A 19927-nucleotide genomic window follows, 5' to 3' on the forward strand; every position below is an offset into this window, starting at 1 on the left:
AGATGGAACTGTGGAGCTGGAGAAAGAATCTTATATCAAGACTGTCCATGTTACTGACCAAATACGCTTGCTAAAATATGGCCGCATCCTCGGGGACGGTCATTTTTCAATAAACAGAACATTCCTGTAAATGAATTCTTTTTCCATATCACTCAGTAATTGAAGTGTTTTTCCATTGTAATCACTGAGGTATCGAGTACAGATCTAACAATGCTGGCAGCTGTCTTAAAAGCTTTCAAGTAAACCATCCTCTGACATCTGAAATCTGCTCATTGTGGAGTTTAATCATCCTACAATGCAAAATATCATCTGATTGACAAACTGAACTGTGGACAATTTTGGTTTCAAAGTGGATAATAATCAAATCTGCAACATTAGACACGTGTAATGAACCAATTGTCTCTAACAAATCAGATTGTAGCATTTCATAATAATTCCGCTAACATTGATTTTGACATTAACTATAACTATATACTTTATACTTAATGTACACATAAATGCCCAACTTTAAATAAAATCATTTCTCTGTTGATTAATTTTATCGTTCTTGTTTGCATGTCTGGAGCTCAATTTTTCCAAAAGAAAACTCTAAATCCCACAATTCCCTTTTTGGAGTCAGACAGCCAGGAGAAATAAATTAAAGGGGTTTTCTCCTTTTCTTTCAGGATACACACACCACTCTACAGCCTCGTAGCTTCCTGCTGTTAGGGGATAGTATGCTACATAATGTCCCCACTGGTCCGAACTTTCTGTGCAATCCGGACAGATTCAGAGCAGCTCTTCAAAGCTCTAAAGCAACGAGCTTGCAAGCACTCACTCTTTCCCTTTTAGATCACCCACTGCTGATAGGCTGCAAAGGTGGCCAGTAACCTGGGCAGTAAACTGTAAAATAATTAAAAGGGTGGCCCAAAATTAATTCTGATCAGTTTTAATAAATGTCTGTCTAATTAACGTAATAATCTACTTTATTTTCTAATATACTTTTTAATTAAAAAAAATCCCTATTGTCCCTACTCTAATCTATGTATCTGCTTTATTTATTTATTTTTTTACCCACTTCTATTTTGATGACATTTCATTTGAGCATCCCCAGTGCATACTGTCATACTCAAATGACACATCATCAGGAATCACCACTGCAGCCTCGGTCACCACCCTGAAATTATGTGTCATCAGTGACATCCTTTTCAGCGGCTGTGCTAGCCCCTGCTGTCCTGAGCATGCTTTGATTGTCAGTTCCTATATGTGCTCAGTAGGATCTTGTCACAGTGCAATATTCTTTATAATTATTTTTACTGCACATTGACAGTGCATTCTCTCGCCTGCTACGATGAAAAGTGACGAGCCAGAGATCACACTGTCAGTGCACTTTGTATTGATAGTACACAGCGAGCATCGAGAACAGAGACCATCCCCACCAGCAAAACCAACATCACTTTCAGGGGGGACTAGCCCCTTCTTCCTGAAAATCATTTCCCTTATGAGGGCGAGGATTGTCCCTGCTTTTCCTACTCGCCAGGTTATCTCTTTACAATGTGAGCATGCTGTGATGTTAGACACTGTGTCAAGTATTTCCTGATCTGATATAAGTTCTTGGACAGGACAGTGATAGATCCTATTCATTAGTATTATTTATTACATCATTTTTACTTTATTTTATGATACTCCAATGCGTAACACTATGGTTTAAAGTGGTTGTCCGGTCTTCTAATAAAAGTCTAGAGTCATCCTGTTTGAGTGCAGACTCCTGAATCCTTGCAGTGTGCACACAATATGCTGCCAGGATTCTACAGTTTTGTCAGCAAGAGGAGGTGGTCACGTGACCGCAAGTATGCAATTTGCTTACCTCCGGCTAGATTCCAACTAGACATGCCCGGCATCGCTAGAGTGAATTGAGCAAGTGTGAGCAAAAATAGTTGGAATGTGGCTGGAAGTGCGCAAAACACTTACTTGAGGTCATGTAGCTGTCCCCACTTGCCAAAAACACTGGAGAATCCTGACAGTGTGCAGTACGCACGCTTTAAGAAATCAGATGTGTGCCGTCACACAGAGTGCACATATTTGTTGGTGATTGCTTGCAAGTTATTAATCAACGATAATTTACTTATAGGGTTCAACTGGAGACCATGGCACCCCAGGACACAACGGTGAGAAGGTAAGAAAATAAATTGCATTGAATACCTCATTGCACCTGATTGCAATTGGCTCTACCAAGAGTTAAAAAAGTGTGGCCATGACATTGGGGCGCCATACACTTAGATAAGCATGAATATGCGTGGTTTCTTCATTTCTAAGATGTGAGTTGATGATGAGATTGACATGGTGGTTCTCTGCTTGGTCCTTGTACAGATATAATTGTAAATATAATCTGATCAAGTCGTACTCCATCCCCTTTCATGGTGATGTATTGCATACATCTTTTGCTTCAGTTATTTGATTTTCTTTGATCTCTACTTACTTTATTTCTGTAAATATTAATATTGTAGTACATTTGGAATGGAGTGCACATGCATCTGTTTTCCATTATATCAAAGGAAATATGGTGACAGGAGAGACATTGGTGGCCCTTTTAGATATCTTTCAACTCTAGATTCTCTGAAATCCAGTGCCCCCAGAGTGTTCTGTTGCATGCCAAAATCACTTTGAAACTTTGATCCAAGAAGCAAAACTTTCCCCTTGCTGAAAAGGATGCAACTGTGAGCTGAATTGCTATAGCCAGAACTCTGTTGCTACTGTGTAACCACAAGGGAGTAAAGACAAAACAGGATGAGGGCCAGCCGACCTAGAAATCAGGAGTATATACCAAAGCACACTGCTTTTCACTTACTAGTAGCTAAAACATTTTTCAACTGACTGGTTATTCACTAAGGAAAAAAAAAACTGAAATTTCCTAGCTGTGAAGATGAAGAATATAGTTAGTTTTTACTTTTTAGTAGAGTTGAGCGATACCGTCCGATACTTCAAAGTATCGTATCGGATGGTATCGGCCGATCTTTAAAAAAAGTATCGGTATCGCCGATTCCGATACCGGAAGTCCCATTCAAGTCTATGGGACTTCCGGTATCGGAATAAGAAAAACCCTTTCCTGCCCTTGTACAGCCTCTCTGGGGTCTGTACGGGCCTTTCGGGGGGCTGTGCCGGCCTGCCAGGGGGTCTGTGCAGGCTCCGGTGGTCTGTGCCGGCCTGCCGGTGGTCTGTGCCGGCCTGCCGGTGGTCTGTGCAGGCTCCGGGGGGCTGTGCCGGCCTGCCGGGGGGCTGTGCCGGCCTGCCGGGGGGCTGTGCAGGCTCCGGGGGGCTGTGCCGGCCTGCCGGGGGGCTGTGCCGGCCTGCCGGTGGTCTGTGCAGGCTCCGGGGGTCTGTGCAGGCATCGTCCGATGGGACTACAAGTCCCATCGGGCGATGCCTGCTACCATGACAGTGATTGACACATTAGCCAATGATGGGACAGTAGTAGTCCCATCATCCGGCTAATGTGTTAAATGTAAAAAAAAAAAAAAAAAAAAAAAAAAATTACATGCTACATACATACAACATGCATACTACATACATGCTACATTCATACTACATACTACATACATGCTACATTCATACTACATAAATACTACATGCAACATACATACTACATATATACTACATGCATGCTACATACATACTGCATGCTACATACATACCACATATATACTACATACATACTACATGCATGCTACATGCATGCTACATGCTACATACATAACACATATATACTACATGCATGCTACATACATACTACATGCTACATACTACATATATACTACATGCATGCTACATACTACATGCTACATACATACTACATGCATGCTACATACATACTACATACATACTACATATATACTACATGCATGCTACATACATACTACATGCTACATACTACATGCATGCTACATACATACTACATGCTACATAGTACATATATACTACATGCATGCTACATACATACTACATACATACTACATATATACTACATGCATGCTACATACTACATGCTACATACATACTACATATATACTACATTCATACTACATACTACATACATACTACATACATACTACATGCATGCTACATACATGCTACATACATACCACATACATACTACATGCTACATACATACCACATATATACTACATACATACAATACATTCATACAATACATACATAGACATACAGTACATATAACATAGAGTAACATACTTACCAATACTTGTCACATTGTTCCCCGAAGCCATTGTCTATTCCGGGATAAATATTAACATAACAAACCACAAAAATACTCACCCACGATCCGAAGCAGTCCACGAGTGTGTCCCACGACGATCTTGGGTAGAGAACTGCAGCATCAGATGATGCTGCCGTTCTCTACGGGCTGCAGGAATCCAATGACGGAAGGTAGGTATCCTTCCGCACTGTATTCCTCCGCCACTTAAAAAAAAAAAAGTCCCTAGTCTCACTTTATGCCATTGCTGTGTGGGAAATTCCCACACAGCAATGGCATAAAGTGAGACTAGGGACTTTTTTTTTTTAAGTGGCGGAGGAATACAGTGCGGAAGGATACCTACCTTCCGTCATTGGATTCCTACAGCCCGTAGAGAACGGCAGCATCATCTGATGCTGCAGTTCTCTACCCAAGATCGTCGTGGGACACACTCGTGGACTGCTTCGGATCGTGGGTGAGTATTTTTGTGGTTTGTTATGTTAATATTTATCCCGGAATAGACAATGGCTTCGGGGAACAATGTGACAAGTATTGGTAAGTATGTTACTCTATGTTATATGTACTGTATGTCTATGTATGTATTGTATGAATGTATTGTATGTATGTAGTATATATGTGGTATGTATGTAGCATGTAGTATGTATGTGGTATGTATGTAGCATGCATGTAGTATGTATGTAGTATGTATGTAGCATGCAGTATGTATGTAGCATGTATGTAGTATGTATGTAGTATATATGTAGTATGTATGTAGTATGTATGTAGTATGTATGTATGTAGTATGTATGTAGCATGCAGTATGTATGTAGCATGTATGTAGTATGTATGTAGTATGTATGTAGTATGTATGTAGTATGTATGTAGCATGCAGTATGTATGTAGCATGTATGTAGTATGTATGTAGTATATATGTAGTATGTATGTAGTATGTATGTAGTATATATGTAGCATGCATGTAGTATGTATGTAGCATGCATGTAGTATTTTTTTTTTTTTTTTTTAACATTTAACACATTAGCCGGATGATGGGACTACTACTGTCCCATCATTGGCTAATGTGTCAATCACTGTCATGGTAGCAGGCATCGCCCGATGGGACTTGTAGTCCCATCGGACGATGCTTGCACAGACCCCCGGACATCAGCACAGCCCCCCGGCAGGCCGGCACAGCCCCCCGGCAGGCCGGTACAGACCCCCACAGGGTGCACAGACCACCGGCAGGCCGGCACAGCCCCCCGGCAGGCCGGTACAGACCCCGGGCAGTCCACACAGCCCCCCGGCAGGCCGGCACAGCCCCCCGGCAGGCCGGCACAGCCCCCCAGCAGGCCGGCAGAGACCCCCGGAAGGCCCGAAATGACGGCGCATCATGATGCGCACACACTGCGCATCATGATGACGTCAGGCCGTCAATCAACTGAACTTCCGATTCCGATGCCGAATTCCGATATTGAAAAAATATCGGAAGTCGGTATCGGAATTCCGATACAGCAAGTATCGGCCGATACCCGATACTTGCGGTATCGGAATGCTCAACACTACTTTTTAGCCTGTAAACTGTGTTTCTGTCCTTACAGTTATAACAAAAAGGATTCTAAATATTATAAATACACATTATACAATATTACATTATAAATATACATTAGAAAGCACATCAAACGTGACCTTCTGAATTGTCTGATGTGAGGTCTTATTTAGAATCATAGAATCATAGAATCGTAGAGTTGGAAGGGACCTGCTGGGCCATCTGGTCCAACCCCCTGCTCAAAGCAGGATTCGCTAAATCATCCCAGTCAGATGTCTGTCCAGCCTCTGTTTGAAGACTTCCATTGGAGGAGAACTCACCACTTCTCGTGGCAGCCTGTTCCACTCATTGATCACTCTAACTGTCAAAAAGTTTTTTCTAATATCTAATCTGTGTCTCCTCCCATTCAGTTTCATCCCATTGCTTCTAGTCTTTCCTTGTGCAAATGAGAATAAAGTTGATCCTTCTACAATGTGACAGCCCTTTAGATATTTGTAGACAGCTATTAAGTCTCCTCTCAGTCTTCTCTTTTGCAAACTAAACATTCCCAAATCCTGCAACCTTTCCTCATAAGACAGGGTTTGCAGACCGGTCACCATTCTGGTCGCTCTTTTCTGAACTTGCTCCAGTTTGTTGATGTCTTTTTTAAAATGTGGTGCCCAAAACTGGACACAATATTCCAGATGAGGTCTGACCAAAGAGGAGTAGAGGGAAATAATGACTTCACGTGATCTAGACTGTATGCTTCTGTTAATACATCCTAGAATTGCATTTGCCTTTTTTGCTGCTGCATCACACTGTTGACTCATATTCAGTCTGTGATCTATTAGTATACCCAAGTCTTTTTCACATGTGCTGTCACTTAGCCCTATTCCTCCCATTCTGTATATGCTTTTTTCATTTTTATTGCCCAGATGTAGTACTTTGCATTTCTCCCTGTTAAAAACCATTATGTTAGTTGCTGCCCACTTCTCCAGTTTATTTATATCTTTTTGAATCCTCTCTCTCTTCTCTAGTATTAGCTATCCCTCCTAGCTTTGTGTCATCAGCAAATTTAATCAGTTTACCCTCAATTCCTTCATCTAAATCATTGATAAAGATGTTGAACAATACAGGGCCCAGGACAGAGCCCTGTGGTACCCCACTTGAGACATTCTTCCAACTGGATGTGCAGCCATTTACGACCACTCTTTGGGTCCGATCACTAAGCCAGTTATGAATCCACCTAACAGTTGCCTTGTCCATTCCATACTTAGTCATTTTTTCAATAAGGATTGTATGAGAGACTTTGTCAAATGCTTTGCTGAAGTCAAGATATACTATATCTACAGCATTTCCTTGATCCACCCAATCAGTGATTGTGGTGTGATGCTTACTGATTCGCAAAAGGAAAGGGTAACTACAGTGGCATGTAAAAATTTGGGCACGCCTGGTCAAAACTGTTGTTGTTGTGAACAGTTAAGCAAGTTGAAGATGAAATGATCTCTAAAAGGCCTAAAATAAAGATGTCATATCTCCTTTGTATTTTAGGCAAATATATATATATATATATATATATATATATATATATATATATATATTCATCTTTTACATTTTAAAAATTAAAATGAGCCGATGGAGATTTGTGTGCTCAGATAACTGACCAAGGTTTCAGATTTTAATTAGCCTGTTATGGTTATGGCTTGTTCACTATCATCATTAGGAAAGGCCAGGTGATGCAATTTTCCATGATTTATAAAAACCCAGCCTCCTCTAACCTTACGCCAATAACAGCAGACATGGGTCCTTCTAAGCAGCTGCCTAGCACCATGAAAATGGTAAGAGGACCACAAAGCAGAAGAAGGCTATAAGATAGCAAAAGCATTTTCATGTTGCCTTTTCCTCAGTTAAGAAATGGCAGTTAACAGGAACAGTGGAGGTGAAGATTATGTATGGATGACCAAGCAAAATTTCAGTAAGAGCTACTTGTTGGATTGCTAGAGACACAAATCAAAACCCTCGCTTAATTGCAAAAGACCTTCAGAAAGATTCAGCAGACTCTGGAGTTGTGGTACATTGTTCTACTATTCAGACACACCTGCACAAATATGGCCTTCATGGAAGAGTCATCAGAAGAAAACCTCTCATTCGTCCTCACCATAAAATTCGATGTTACAAGTATGCAACAGGAAATCAAAACAAGCCTGATGCATTCTGGAAACAAGTACTGTGGACCGATGAGGTTAAAATTAAACTCTTTTGCCACAATGATCAAAGGCATGTGTAGAGAAAAAAGGGCACAGAATTTCAGTAAAAGAACATCTTGACAACCTTTAAGCATGGGGGTGGATCAATTATTTTTTGGGGTTGTGTTGCAGGCCCATTGAACATTTCACAGGTAGAGGGAAGAATGTATTCAATGAAATTTCAGAAAAATCTTGATGCAAACATAATACCAGCTGTAAAAAAGGTGAAGTTGAAAAGAGGATGGCTTCTACAAATGGATAATGATCCTAACACATCAAAATCCACAATAAACTACTTTAAAAGGTGCAAGTTGAAGGTTTTACAATGGTCCTCACAGTCCCTTGATCTGAACATCATTGAAAGCCTATGGCTATACCTCAAAATAGCAGTGCATGCAAGACGACCCAGGAATCTCAGAGAGCTTGAAGAATTTTCCAAGGAAGAATGAATGAAAATCCCTCAAACAACAATTGAAAGACTATTGGCTGTCTACAGAAAGCGTTTACAAGCTGTGATACTTTCAAAAGAGGATGATACTAGGTACTACCCATACAGGGGTATATATATATATATATATATATATATATATATATATATACTTACTTCCTTCTCACCCCCAATGGGAGTGGACTTTGTTGTCCTTGAGGGTTCTGCACAGGATCTTAGTTGTTCCCAGCATTGCGTTTTTCTGGACAGAGAGTTCAGATTTTGCCCGAGGATCTGTTGTAGCCATTTTTCCAAGTTAGGGGTCACTGCTCCAAGTGCTCCTATCAACACACTAGAATCACTATTGTCTTTTCCTTCCACATTTTCTCCAGTTCTCCTTTGAGGCCCTGGTATTTCTCCAGCTTCTCATATTCCTTCTTTCTGATGTTGCTGTCACTTGGCACTGCCACATTTATTATCATTACTGTCTCCTGATCTTTGTCCACTATCACAATGTCTGGTTGGTTAGCAAACACCTGCTTAATGCTTATCCGTTGGATCTTGAAGTGCCACAGGATTTTCGCCCTTTCATTCTCCACCACTTTCTCTGGGGTCTCTTACCTGGACTAAGGGGGACTTAACCCATATGCTGTGCAGATATTACTGTATACAATTCCTAATACTTGTTTGTTGTGTTCGGTATATGCTGTTCCTGCTTGCATTTTTCATCCTGCCACTATGTGTTGGACTGTTCCTGAGGTTTTTTTGCACAGTCTGCACATTGGGTTTTGTCTTGTGTGGTAGATTCCTTCTTCTATGGATCTGGTACTTAGTGCTTGCTCTTGTGCTGCTATGATTAGTGCCTCTGAGCTGTCTGAGTCCAGCTTTGTACAGCCATTGGTAGGATTTCTTCATGTCAGTCAACTCCATTATCTGTCGATGGTACATCCGTTTCTTTGGTTTGTCCTTCCAGATCTGTTGCTGTTGCTGCCTTAGGCTTTCTCTTAGCATCTCTTGGTGCTATTTTTCTGATGTATTCCTGAATACTCCTTGTTTCATCTGTGATGGTGGCTTGGATGGTTATCAAGCCTCGACCACCCTCCTTTCTGTTGATATACAATCTTTGGATGTTATACTTAGGGTAGAGACTTCCATGCATTGTGAGGAGCTTTCGTGTCTTCACATCTGCAGCTTCCATCTCTTCTTTTGGCCAGCACACTATGCCAGCAGGGTATCTGATAACTGGCAGGGCATATATATTGATGGCGTGGATTTTATTCTTCCCATTGAGCTGGCTCTTCAGGACCTATCTTACCCTTTGATGATATTTGGACGTTGTGTATTTCCTTGCCTCCTCATCATGGTTAACGTATCCCTGTGGGATGCCAAGGTACTTGTAGCATGTCTGTACATCTGCTATGTACCCTGCTGGTAATTCCACTCCATGAGTCTTGACTACCTTGCCTCTCTTTGTTACCAACCAGCCACATTTCTCCAGTCTGAAGGACATCCCGATGTCTTTGCTATAGATCCTTGTCAGGTGGATCAGTAACATAGTTTTGAACATAGTAACATAGTTTTGAAGGCTGAAGGAAGACCTTATGTCCATCTAGTTCAGCCTATTTTTAGTGCAGCTGTTCTGCATTGTTGATCCTGGGGAAGGCAAAAACCCACAAAGTAGAAGCCAATTTTCTCCATAGGGAAAAAAATTCCTTCCCCTAAGCTGGGTCAACCATCTACCTATAATATTATGTTATTCGTAACCTTCTATACTGTTACTCACAAGAAAAGCATCCATTCCTTTCTTAAATTCTTTCAGTGAGTTGGCCATCACCACTTCCTCAGGAAGAGAATTCCAGAGCCTCACTGCTCTTACCGTGAAGAACCCTCTTCTATGCTGGTGCAGAAACAGTCTTTCCTCCAAACGAAGAGAATGCCCCCTTGTTCTTGTCACAGTCCTTGGTACAAACAGTTCATTGGAGAGATCTCTGTATTGCCCTCTGATAAACTTGTACATATATATTAGGTCTCCCTAAGTCTTCTCTTTTCTATTGTAAATAGACCTAATTTTGATAACCTTTCTGGGTATTGTAGTGAACCAACTCCATTTATCATTTTAGTAGCCCGCCTTTCAACCCTTTCAAGTTCAGTAATGTCTTTCTTGAGCACCGGCGTCGAAAATTGCATACAATACTCCAAGTGTGGTCTGACGAGTGATTTGTACAGAGGAAAAATTATGTTTTCATCTCGTGTCCCCAGACCTCTTCTAATGCATCCCATGACCCTATTTGCTTTGGTGGCAGCTGCCTGACACTGGGCACTCCAATTTAGCTTCTTATTGACTAAGATGCCTAAGTCTTTTTCCATGTCTGAATCGTTGTCTCGTTCGTTTTTTGGATACAGCTTGATGTTTTCCATGTAGAAGAGGTAGCTGATGGTACTACCACTCTTGAACTTTTATCCATAGCCAGACTCTGTAATTATCTGACTGAGGGGGTTCAAGCCTATGCAGAACAGCAATGGGGACAGATAATCACTTTGGTATATGGTGCATTTGAAGGTCACTTGTTCTCGTTGTCTTTAGTTGACTTCCAATGCTGTTCTCCATAGCCCCATTGAGTATCTGAGGAAGATTCTTAATTTCCTGTTGACATGGTAGAGAGCCAAGCATTCACAGATCCTTGTGTGTGCCATTGAGTCATAGGCTTTCCTGTATATATTTATTGCCTAAAATACAAAGGAAATGTGTCATCTTTAACTTTAGGCCTTTTAGAGATCCTTCAATATTCAACTTGATTAACTGTTCACAATAGCAGTAATTTTGACAAGGGGTGCCCAAACTTTGACATGCCTCTGTATATACAGGATCTGGACAGTAGTAATGGGACACCTACACATTACACCTACAGGAGCTTTAATATGTCACATTCTAAATTAACAGGGATTAATATGGAGCTGGTCCTCACTTCGCAGCTATAACAACTAACACTCTGCTGAAAAGCCTTCACGCAATATTTTAGAGTGTGTCTGTGAAAATATTTCATCATTCATCCAGAGGAGCAATTGTGAGGTTAATAGAATAATATGCATAGACCAACCCCTGAAAATCAACCACGTATTATAATACTACCATCACCAAACTTTACAGTTGGCAAAAAAAAACAAAAAAAAACTAACCTGCACCTCAATAGAATAAAGTAAGTGTGAACAAGTGCAAGCTGGTATGATTGCATAATCTAAAATCAATAGAATACAGCAGCTCACCAGAAGCTCTAAGGTGTATGCAGACATGTAGGCAGAATATATGAAATTTGAAAGGCCTAAAATAAAAATACTTAGCACACAAATTAGGCGATTCATGAGAGCCCACCAGAGGGACAAGGCGTACCGTTCTTTGATGGGACCCTAACTTTTAATAACATTCATCAAATCCACACTTGTCCAGCAGATAGAGAAGTACGATTGTTCACTCCATAGAAGAAGTACCATATTTTCCGGCGTATAAGACGACCCCCCAATTTTTCCAGTCAAAATACAAAATCTTCTTAAAAGTCGGGGGTCTTCTTATACACCGTGTGTCATCTTATATGCCGGGTGCAGAGCAATGTGCATATAGTGGGGGAGTGGTCCTGATGACCAAGGGAGGGTGTGTCTCACACTGAAGATGTAACTGGAGTTATCATCCCCCTTTTACCTCATTGGTGGCAGCGGTGCTATCTGCGGCTCTGTGCTGGGGTTCGGCAGCGGCAGCGGATCCTCTTGTGTAGCATGGGGACTCTGTGCTGGAGGTTGGCGGCGGCGGCTCTATGTCCTGCGTCGAGGCTCCGCCGGAATATCCCCAAAGCCCGGAGGCCCCCGGCAGCTCCATTGCTGCGATGCGGTGGCCTTCAGGAAAATGGCCGCTGGAGCCTGCGCATGCTCAGATTCAGATCTCGTCCCCAAGTCTTTTTCACACATGCTGTTACTTAGTTCTCGTCTTCTAATTCTGTAGATGTAGAATCTTACATTTCTCCCTGTTAAATACCAGTATATTAGTTGCTGCCCATTGTTCAAGCTTATCTAGATCCTTCTGAATCCTTTCTCTGTCTTCTCTAGAGTTAGCTATCCCTCCAGGCTTTGCATCGTCTACAAATTTTATAAATTTACCTTCAGTTCCATTATCTAGATCATTTATAAAAATTTTGAACAACAGTAGAGCCAAGACAGAGCCTTGTAGTTCCTTACTTAAAACTCTCTTCCAATTGGTTGTGCAACCATTTATTTCCACTCTTTGAGTATGATCACTGAGCCAGTTATGAATCCACCTAACCGTAGCCTTGTCAATCCCTTACTTGGTCATTTTTTTTTAGATATATTATAGTTACTGCATTTCCCTGATCCACCCAGTCAGTGATTCCATCATAGAAGGATATTGTCATGATCCAGGTTGGATTATGACAGATAAATGCACTAGTAACCTTTCTTTTTTCCTCAAGCTGTGTGCTTAAAGTTTGTTTTGCCCCCGGTGGCCGTTAGGGTCATTGCACTGTGGTGTTTTCAGTTCTAGTTTTGCCCCCGGTGGCCGTTATGCTCATTGCACTCAGATTACTTTAGTTTAGTGCACCTGATTATAAAGCAGGTGTGATTGCTCTGGCTTTGCTATAAAAGAGTGTCAGGTGTTGCAATCACTGTTGGTGATAGTGGTCATTTCCAACCATCCTTGGTGGAGAAAGGAGCTAGAGAGAGTTCCTTGCAGCACAGTCAGAGTCCTGGTGTGGAAGGAGTCACAGAGGGGATTTCCTTGCAGCTCTGACAGAGCTTGGTGGCAGCTACTCAGGAGGAAAGCTGCATTCTGGTGGTAGACTCTGTTGCTGGGAGCAAGAGCAACAGAGCAAAGCTAAGTGGTGTTTCCCAGTTCGTGACTTCCCTTATGTGTGTTGCAGTGCAGTGGTGGGATTAGTTTCTGCACTGTCCATTTCATTAGAAAGGGCTAGGTGCAGGGTGAGCTAGGGTTCTTAGGTTCCAGCTCGGCGACAGGTGCGGAGCCTGTATAGGGACTGTTAGGAGTGTAGAGACTGGCTCAGGGGAGTGCAGGAGGTCTCCACGTCCCCGTTCCCTATTGCAGGGCCCTCCATTGTATCGGTTTCCCTGGTGTTTCCCCTTATTATTTAAATTCGCCCTGCTGGAGGCGGTGTATCCAGTTTCACGTGTAATTCTGAAATTCGCATGCTGAAGGCGGTGTATCCGGCTGCCCCCGTTATATTATTTAAATTCGCCCTACTGGAGGCGGTGTATCCAGGGTCACGTGTGTGAGAGAAATTTGCCCTGCTGGAGGCGGTGTGTCCAGCCACTCGTTGGCCATCACAGATATTAGATTAGCCTGTCATGACTTTTTTGCTAAAAACCCTTGCTGGCTCTGGTCAAATACTGTATTCTTATCCAAGTATTAAATACATGCTGTCTATTAATTTGTTCAAAGATCTTTCCTGATGTAGAAGTAAGGCTCACTGGCCTGTAATTTCCTGGCTTCATCCTCTTTCATTGTGTGAAGACAGGGAAAACATTTGCCCTTCTTCAATCTTCTGGAACTTCTTCTGTTCTTCAGGATTTTTAAAAGATTCTGGCTAGTGGTTCTACAATTTCCTCTGCTATCTCTTTCAGTTCCCTAGGATGTAATTAATCTGGATTAGGAGATTTAAATTAATTTAAATTAAATAAGTGTTCCCTCACCATGTCTCTTTTTATATTTTTATAGCTATTGTGGATTATTTTATTCTTTCAATAGCACTTTGAAGATCAGTTGATGTTACAATTGCTTTGTTAGAGAACACAGATGCAAAATAGGAATTTAAAAGTTTGGCCTTTCCGGCATCATTTTTGACCACTTCACCCTTTTCATCCTGTAAAAATCCTATAGCGTCTTTTGTTAGGCTTCGGGTTCCTGCCTCTGCACAGGAGGAATCCCGAGCATTGCCTTCTGTGGTCTCCCACTCAGTCCTGACCGCAGAGGAGGCTGCTCAGCAAAGGCGTCGATTCTGACGTCTTGCTCAAGCTAGTGCTGTCGGGTTGGTTGCTGCTGCAACCTCTGGTTCAGCTTTAGCAATCCGCACTAGTCAGCAGCGAGCAGCTCCAAAGGCTAAGTCCTTTTTGCAGCCTACTGAGCATGCCCGTGGGACAACCTCTCATTGGAGGTCGGCGGTCACATGCTCAGGTCCTCTTGCAGCTCGGATTAGACCATCAGGAAGGTCCTGGAAGGACGCTTCTATAAAAGGCTTGCATGGCCGCTTAGTATAGACTAATATGGCTAACTGTGTGTGATGATGGATGCTTGGGACAGGTGACTGACTCATTATGACTCCGTCCCTTGGTTGTGCATGAGATAGGGTATTTAGAGTCAGAGCCGAGTTGTGGCACTGCCTAGTGCTGCAGTGCTCCCAGCTCCTCACACATGCTAGCACCAGAGTGGGCCACTCTACCTAAGGCAATACGCTACCGCATGTACAGCAGCATCCGTTAGAGCAGCGCCATGCGCATCTTAAGCACTTTCCAGTTCTAAGCTTAGGCTAGTTAGTGGCATCTGCCAGAGCTGCGCTGTAAGCAACTATCTGCTGCATCCCATCCTGTGACTGTTAACAGGGCACAGCATTCTATAAGTGTCTGTCCAGGCATTGCAGTCGTGGTACTGAACGCTAGTGGGGCTAGAGGGACTCTAACTCTTTGTCCTTGGGGCAGAGTCCTGTGTCTCTACACTAACGCTCCCCTGCCGAGTCCTGTGTAGATAAACAGGCTCTGGCATTTGTTCCAGTGGCTCTGTGAGGTAACAGAGTTCGCTCCTGTACACATCGGGTCAATGGTTAATCCGTCGGTGTTCAGTTAGTACTCCGCCATTACCGAGCAGCAGGTTACCATCTCTGCACGGTGGACCCTGGGTTGCGATTGCACTTTCTTATGTTTAGTGCTATCCCTAACATCTTTGACTTTTGTTTTGCTTTTGACATACCCTCAAAATCCTTTTTTAATGCTTTTGGTCTCCCTTGTAAGCCTCATTTCATTACTGGCTTTAGCTTTTCTAATGCTTGCCCTGCATTCCCTTCCCACGTTCTATGTTCATCCATCCCGGTCTCTTTAAATGCTTCCAATTCTTCCTTTTTTGGGATAGATACTGATTGCGCAATGAGAATTTCATTGATCAAAATCTTCCATCCTTCTTGGTTTTTTCTGACCTTTAGAACATTCAGCCATTGGACTTTCCTACCCTCTTTCTGAGTCAATTAAAACCTGCCATTCTGAAGTCCAGTCTTAAAGTCTGAGTCCTCGTTGGTCTCTCTCCTCTAGTAATCCAAAATTTGAGGATAACATGATCACTGCTCCTAAATTCCCAGCCACCTTTACTTCCTCAACCATTTCCTCCCTATTGCTAAGAATTAGGTCCAAGATTGCAGATCCTCTTGTTCTCTTTTCTATCTTTTGAAAGAAAAGTTGTCAGCGAGAGAAGATAAGAATTTTCTGGAGCCATTACTTTTGCCTGAGAGAGTTTCCCAACAAATATCTGGATAGTTAAAATGTCACATGATCACTATGTCGTACTTTTTTGAGAGCAGAGACATCTGTAAAAAGAGTTCATTCATATTGTCAGTATGTCCAGGTGGCCTATAGCAAACACTTACAATAGTGTCATTTCTGTTCTTCTCTCATTATATTCTTACCCACAGTTTCTGCAGAGCTACCATCCTCTAATGTAGTGTGTGCATTAATATACTCACAAAAAAGAATGCTTCTTTAAGGGATATCCAAAGCTGCAATCACTATTCTGGGTTACATTGAGTTTTATACTCCAGTCGGATCCAGAGCTTTAGTCACTATTCTGCTGTTGCATCATGTTTTATACTTAAGAGACATCCAGAGCTGCATTCACTATTCTACTGTTACATTGAGTTTTATACTCCAGTCGGATCCAGAGCTTTAGTCACTATTCTGCTGTTGCATCATGTTCTATACTTAAGAGACATCCAGAGCTGCATTCACTGTTCTACTGTTACATCAGGTCTTATACTTCAAGGACATCCAGAGCTGCAGTCACTTTTCTGCTGTTACATCATGTCTTACACTTCAATGACATCTGCAGTTACTATTATACTGCTGTTGTATGCCATATGCTCCAGTCACATTCAGAGCTGCAATCAGTATTCTGTTGTTATACTGTCTTAGACTACATTGGCATGCTGAGCTGTAGTCACTGTTCTACTGTTACATCATGTTTTATACTCCAGCCACATCCAGAACTGCGGTCACTATTTTGCTATTACATCATGTCTTATACTACATTGACATCCAGAGCTGCAATCACTATTCTGCTGTTGTACTATTTCTAATACTACATTGGCATGCTGAGCCACAATCACTATTCTGCAGTTACATCATATCTTATACCCGATTCTCTTGTTACTCCATGTCTTATACTTCAAACTCAAACTTTTATAGCATCTGATTACATTGTTTTTTAACTTTTTAATATTAAAAAATAATTATAATTCAGTGAATTTTCATGTAGTAAAATGTACTGAACATTGCATGTTTGCATATACGCATGCTGCCAATGTTCAGTTAAATTCCCATGCTGTGTGGATTCCTAGTTGATATATTTTTGGTATGTTTGTAACATGGAAGTATGGCCTAACATCTAAGCTCTGTTCCTACACAAACGGGTAGGTTGAATATACTGCAGCATTACGTCCTTTTTTCCCCACGTGAATAATATATAATTGGTGGATCACGTTACCACAAGGAAAGCATTCATTGAAAGATAGGTTAGAAACCATCAATGAAGAAAAATGCTCAGACACAATTGTTAGCCAGCTGGGAAATATTGCAGAAAATTCTTGTCTAATTTCTCTTGGCTTGCAAGCCTTTTTTTAACAAAAAAAAAAAAAAAAAAGATCTTTTACTAAAGGTGAAGAGCAAACTGAAGGAAGAATGAAATTAAAACCATAGTTCTTGTCTTCCAGCATTACATGTCCGGCAGTCTCAGGGTTTCAGCAGGTTCAGGCTCTGTTATTTCATCTTCCTGATAATTAATCATTAGCCGTGTCTGAACAATATGACAGACTTTAATCGGCAAGGAGTTGCGGAAAGACCCCGAGCTGAGATATCAATTACAAAACTTTATTAAGTGCATACTTTTTATCATGGACTTGCTGCAAGCCATCACAACACCACCTCATCTTCATCAGTACCATGACAAATGGAAAATCAGAAGTTCAGCAAGTATGTTAGCACCACCTTTACTAATAAACTCTACGTAACTCTACCCCTTCAGTAACATTTCGTAGACCACACTAACTCTGTCTGTCACCCTATAGCCATGATATCCGTGCAGTCTCACAAGTTCAGAGATACCATATTGAGTTTCCAGCCAAAATAACCCCTCCATTGATTCTGATTTCAGCACTGATTGTGAGGTTCTTTCAGTATCTTCCTGTATAGTATAACAAATAGGCATAGACATATAAATCAGGATGACAACCATCTTTTATTTCTGCTAGTGAGTAGCAATGGTAATATAATTGTACACGCGGAGTCTGAAGGGCTTCGTACGTCACAACTTGTCCTAAGTGCCCTTATACCTCTATCACTTTTATCTAGTACATTTAATTAACATTTGTAGGACTGGTACTCAAGCAAAACTGTTCACACTGAATAACGGGCTTGTACTTGAGTTGATGGAGATGCCATGTAGTAAGTAAGGATGCTTTTATAAATGTTATCAATTATCAACATGCTAAGTGAATTAACATAAAAAATCTACATAAAAGCCATATTTGGTGTGACCAGTGACCACCCTTTGCCTTCAAAACAGAATCAGTTATTCTTGGTATATCTGCGCAATCTCAGGAATTTTGTAGGATTGCAGTAAAGTGTATAAGTAACCATGTGACACGCCCACCAGGGCCATGGGGCACTCGGAACCGGGTTGGACAGTTCTTTGGGGAAGTCACTGGGCCGTGACCCGACTCCGTTGCCCTGGCTGGGCTGTAAAATGGGGAATATGTATATGGGATTTAATGTGATGCCACTTGTGGTGTTTGGCAATGGATGGCTGGGGCTGCTAAAGGAGACCACTGGGGCTGATGGTGACGCAGTTGGGATGGTTCTACTCCCCACAGGTGGAGCGGGGCCCCAGGGCTACCGGTTCTGTTTATGTCAGGCTTTGTGTACCTTGTGGTGCAGGACTCAGGGTGCAAGAGATAGCTGGAGGACACAAGGGCTGTAGTTTTCTTTTCCTTTACTTGATGGTTGATAGTACAGACCAGGGCACTGGTAACAGATCGCAATGGAGAGCCATGCAGCCTGGAAGCAATTTTGGATACACCTGGCCAGGTAGATACGGAGGCCTTCCTTCTGCGCTGTCCTCCCTTTTTCCTCGCTGGCTAACAGCTCATCCTCCTGCTGCTAACTGTCTCTCTGTTTTAAAAACAAACTGTTGCCCACATGGCAGGCAGCTCGAGCCTATCACAGGTGCCAATTCTTTGTGTCAGCTCCAGGCTCTGGTATGCTGCTGTGCCACCGGGTATTAGATCGGGCCAGGAGACCTGAAGTCCCCTGCCCTCCGGATTTAGCTGCCGGGACTTCAGTACCCACGCAACCATGGACTCCAGTATCCGGTTCCTAGCGCTCAGCTCTGGGGCGAGTTTAATCACAGCTCTACTCCCCAGGTTCTGCTTGACTTCTCTCCTACTGACACCTGGTAAGAGGACCCCTACTTGCTTCCAGGCATAACATTACTCCCTGTGAGGGAGGCAAAGCCACTGTGGCAACCGGACTCATAGGGTGCCACACATGCATAGTATACAGTTGTGGCCAAAAGTATTGACACCCCTGCAATTCTGTCAGATAATACTCAGTTTCTTCCTGAAAATGATTGCAAACACAAATTCTTTGGTATTATTATCTAATTTGTCTTAAATGAAAAACACAAAAGAGAATGAAGCAAAAAGCAAAACATTGATCAATTCACACAAAACTCCAAAAATGGGCCAGACAAACGTATTGGCACCCTCAGCCTAATACTTGGTTGCACAACCTTTAGCCAAAATAACTGCGACCAACCACTTTCTGTAACCATCAGTGAGTTTCTTACAATGCTCTGCTGGAATTTTAGACCATTCTTCTTTGGCAAACTGCTCCAGGTCCCTGATAATGAAGGGTGCCTTCTCCAAACTTCCATTTTTAGATCTCTCCACAGGTGTTCTATGGGATTCAGGTCTGGACTCATTGCTGGCCACCTTAGAAGTCTCCAGTGCTTTCTCTCAAACCATTTTCTAGTGCTTTTTGAAGTGTGTTTTGGGTCATTGTCCTGCTGGAAGACCCATGACCTCTGAGGGAGACCTAGCTTTCTCACACTGGGCCCTACATTATGCTGCAAAATTTGTTGGTAGTCTTCAGACTTCATAATGCCATGCACACGGTCAAGCAGTCCGGTGCCAGAGGCAGCAAAGCAACGCCAAAACATCAGGGAACCTCCGCCA

At 42.2% G+C, this 19927-nt stretch overlaps 1 protein-coding gene across 1 annotated transcript in view; it reads left to right on the forward strand.

Moving 5' to 3' along the window:
* Positions 1-19927, forward strand: part of COL25A1 (collagen type XXV alpha 1 chain) — a 288446-nt gene that overhangs the window by 103538 nt on the left and 164981 nt on the right. Inside the window, exon 10 of the mRNA XM_073572140.1 lies at positions 2111-2155. Coding sequence (XP_073428241.1) covers positions 2111-2155 — 45 coding nt within the window. The remainder of the gene's footprint in view (positions 1-2110; positions 2156-19927) is intronic.

This window comes from Dendrobates tinctorius, unplaced genomic scaffold, assembly GCF_039654945.1.
Source record: "Dendrobates tinctorius isolate UK_male_01 unplaced genomic scaffold, ASM3965494v1 ptg000030l, whole genome shotgun sequence".
Taxonomy (NCBI): Eukaryota; Metazoa; Chordata; class Amphibia; order Anura; family Dendrobatidae; genus Dendrobates; species Dendrobates tinctorius.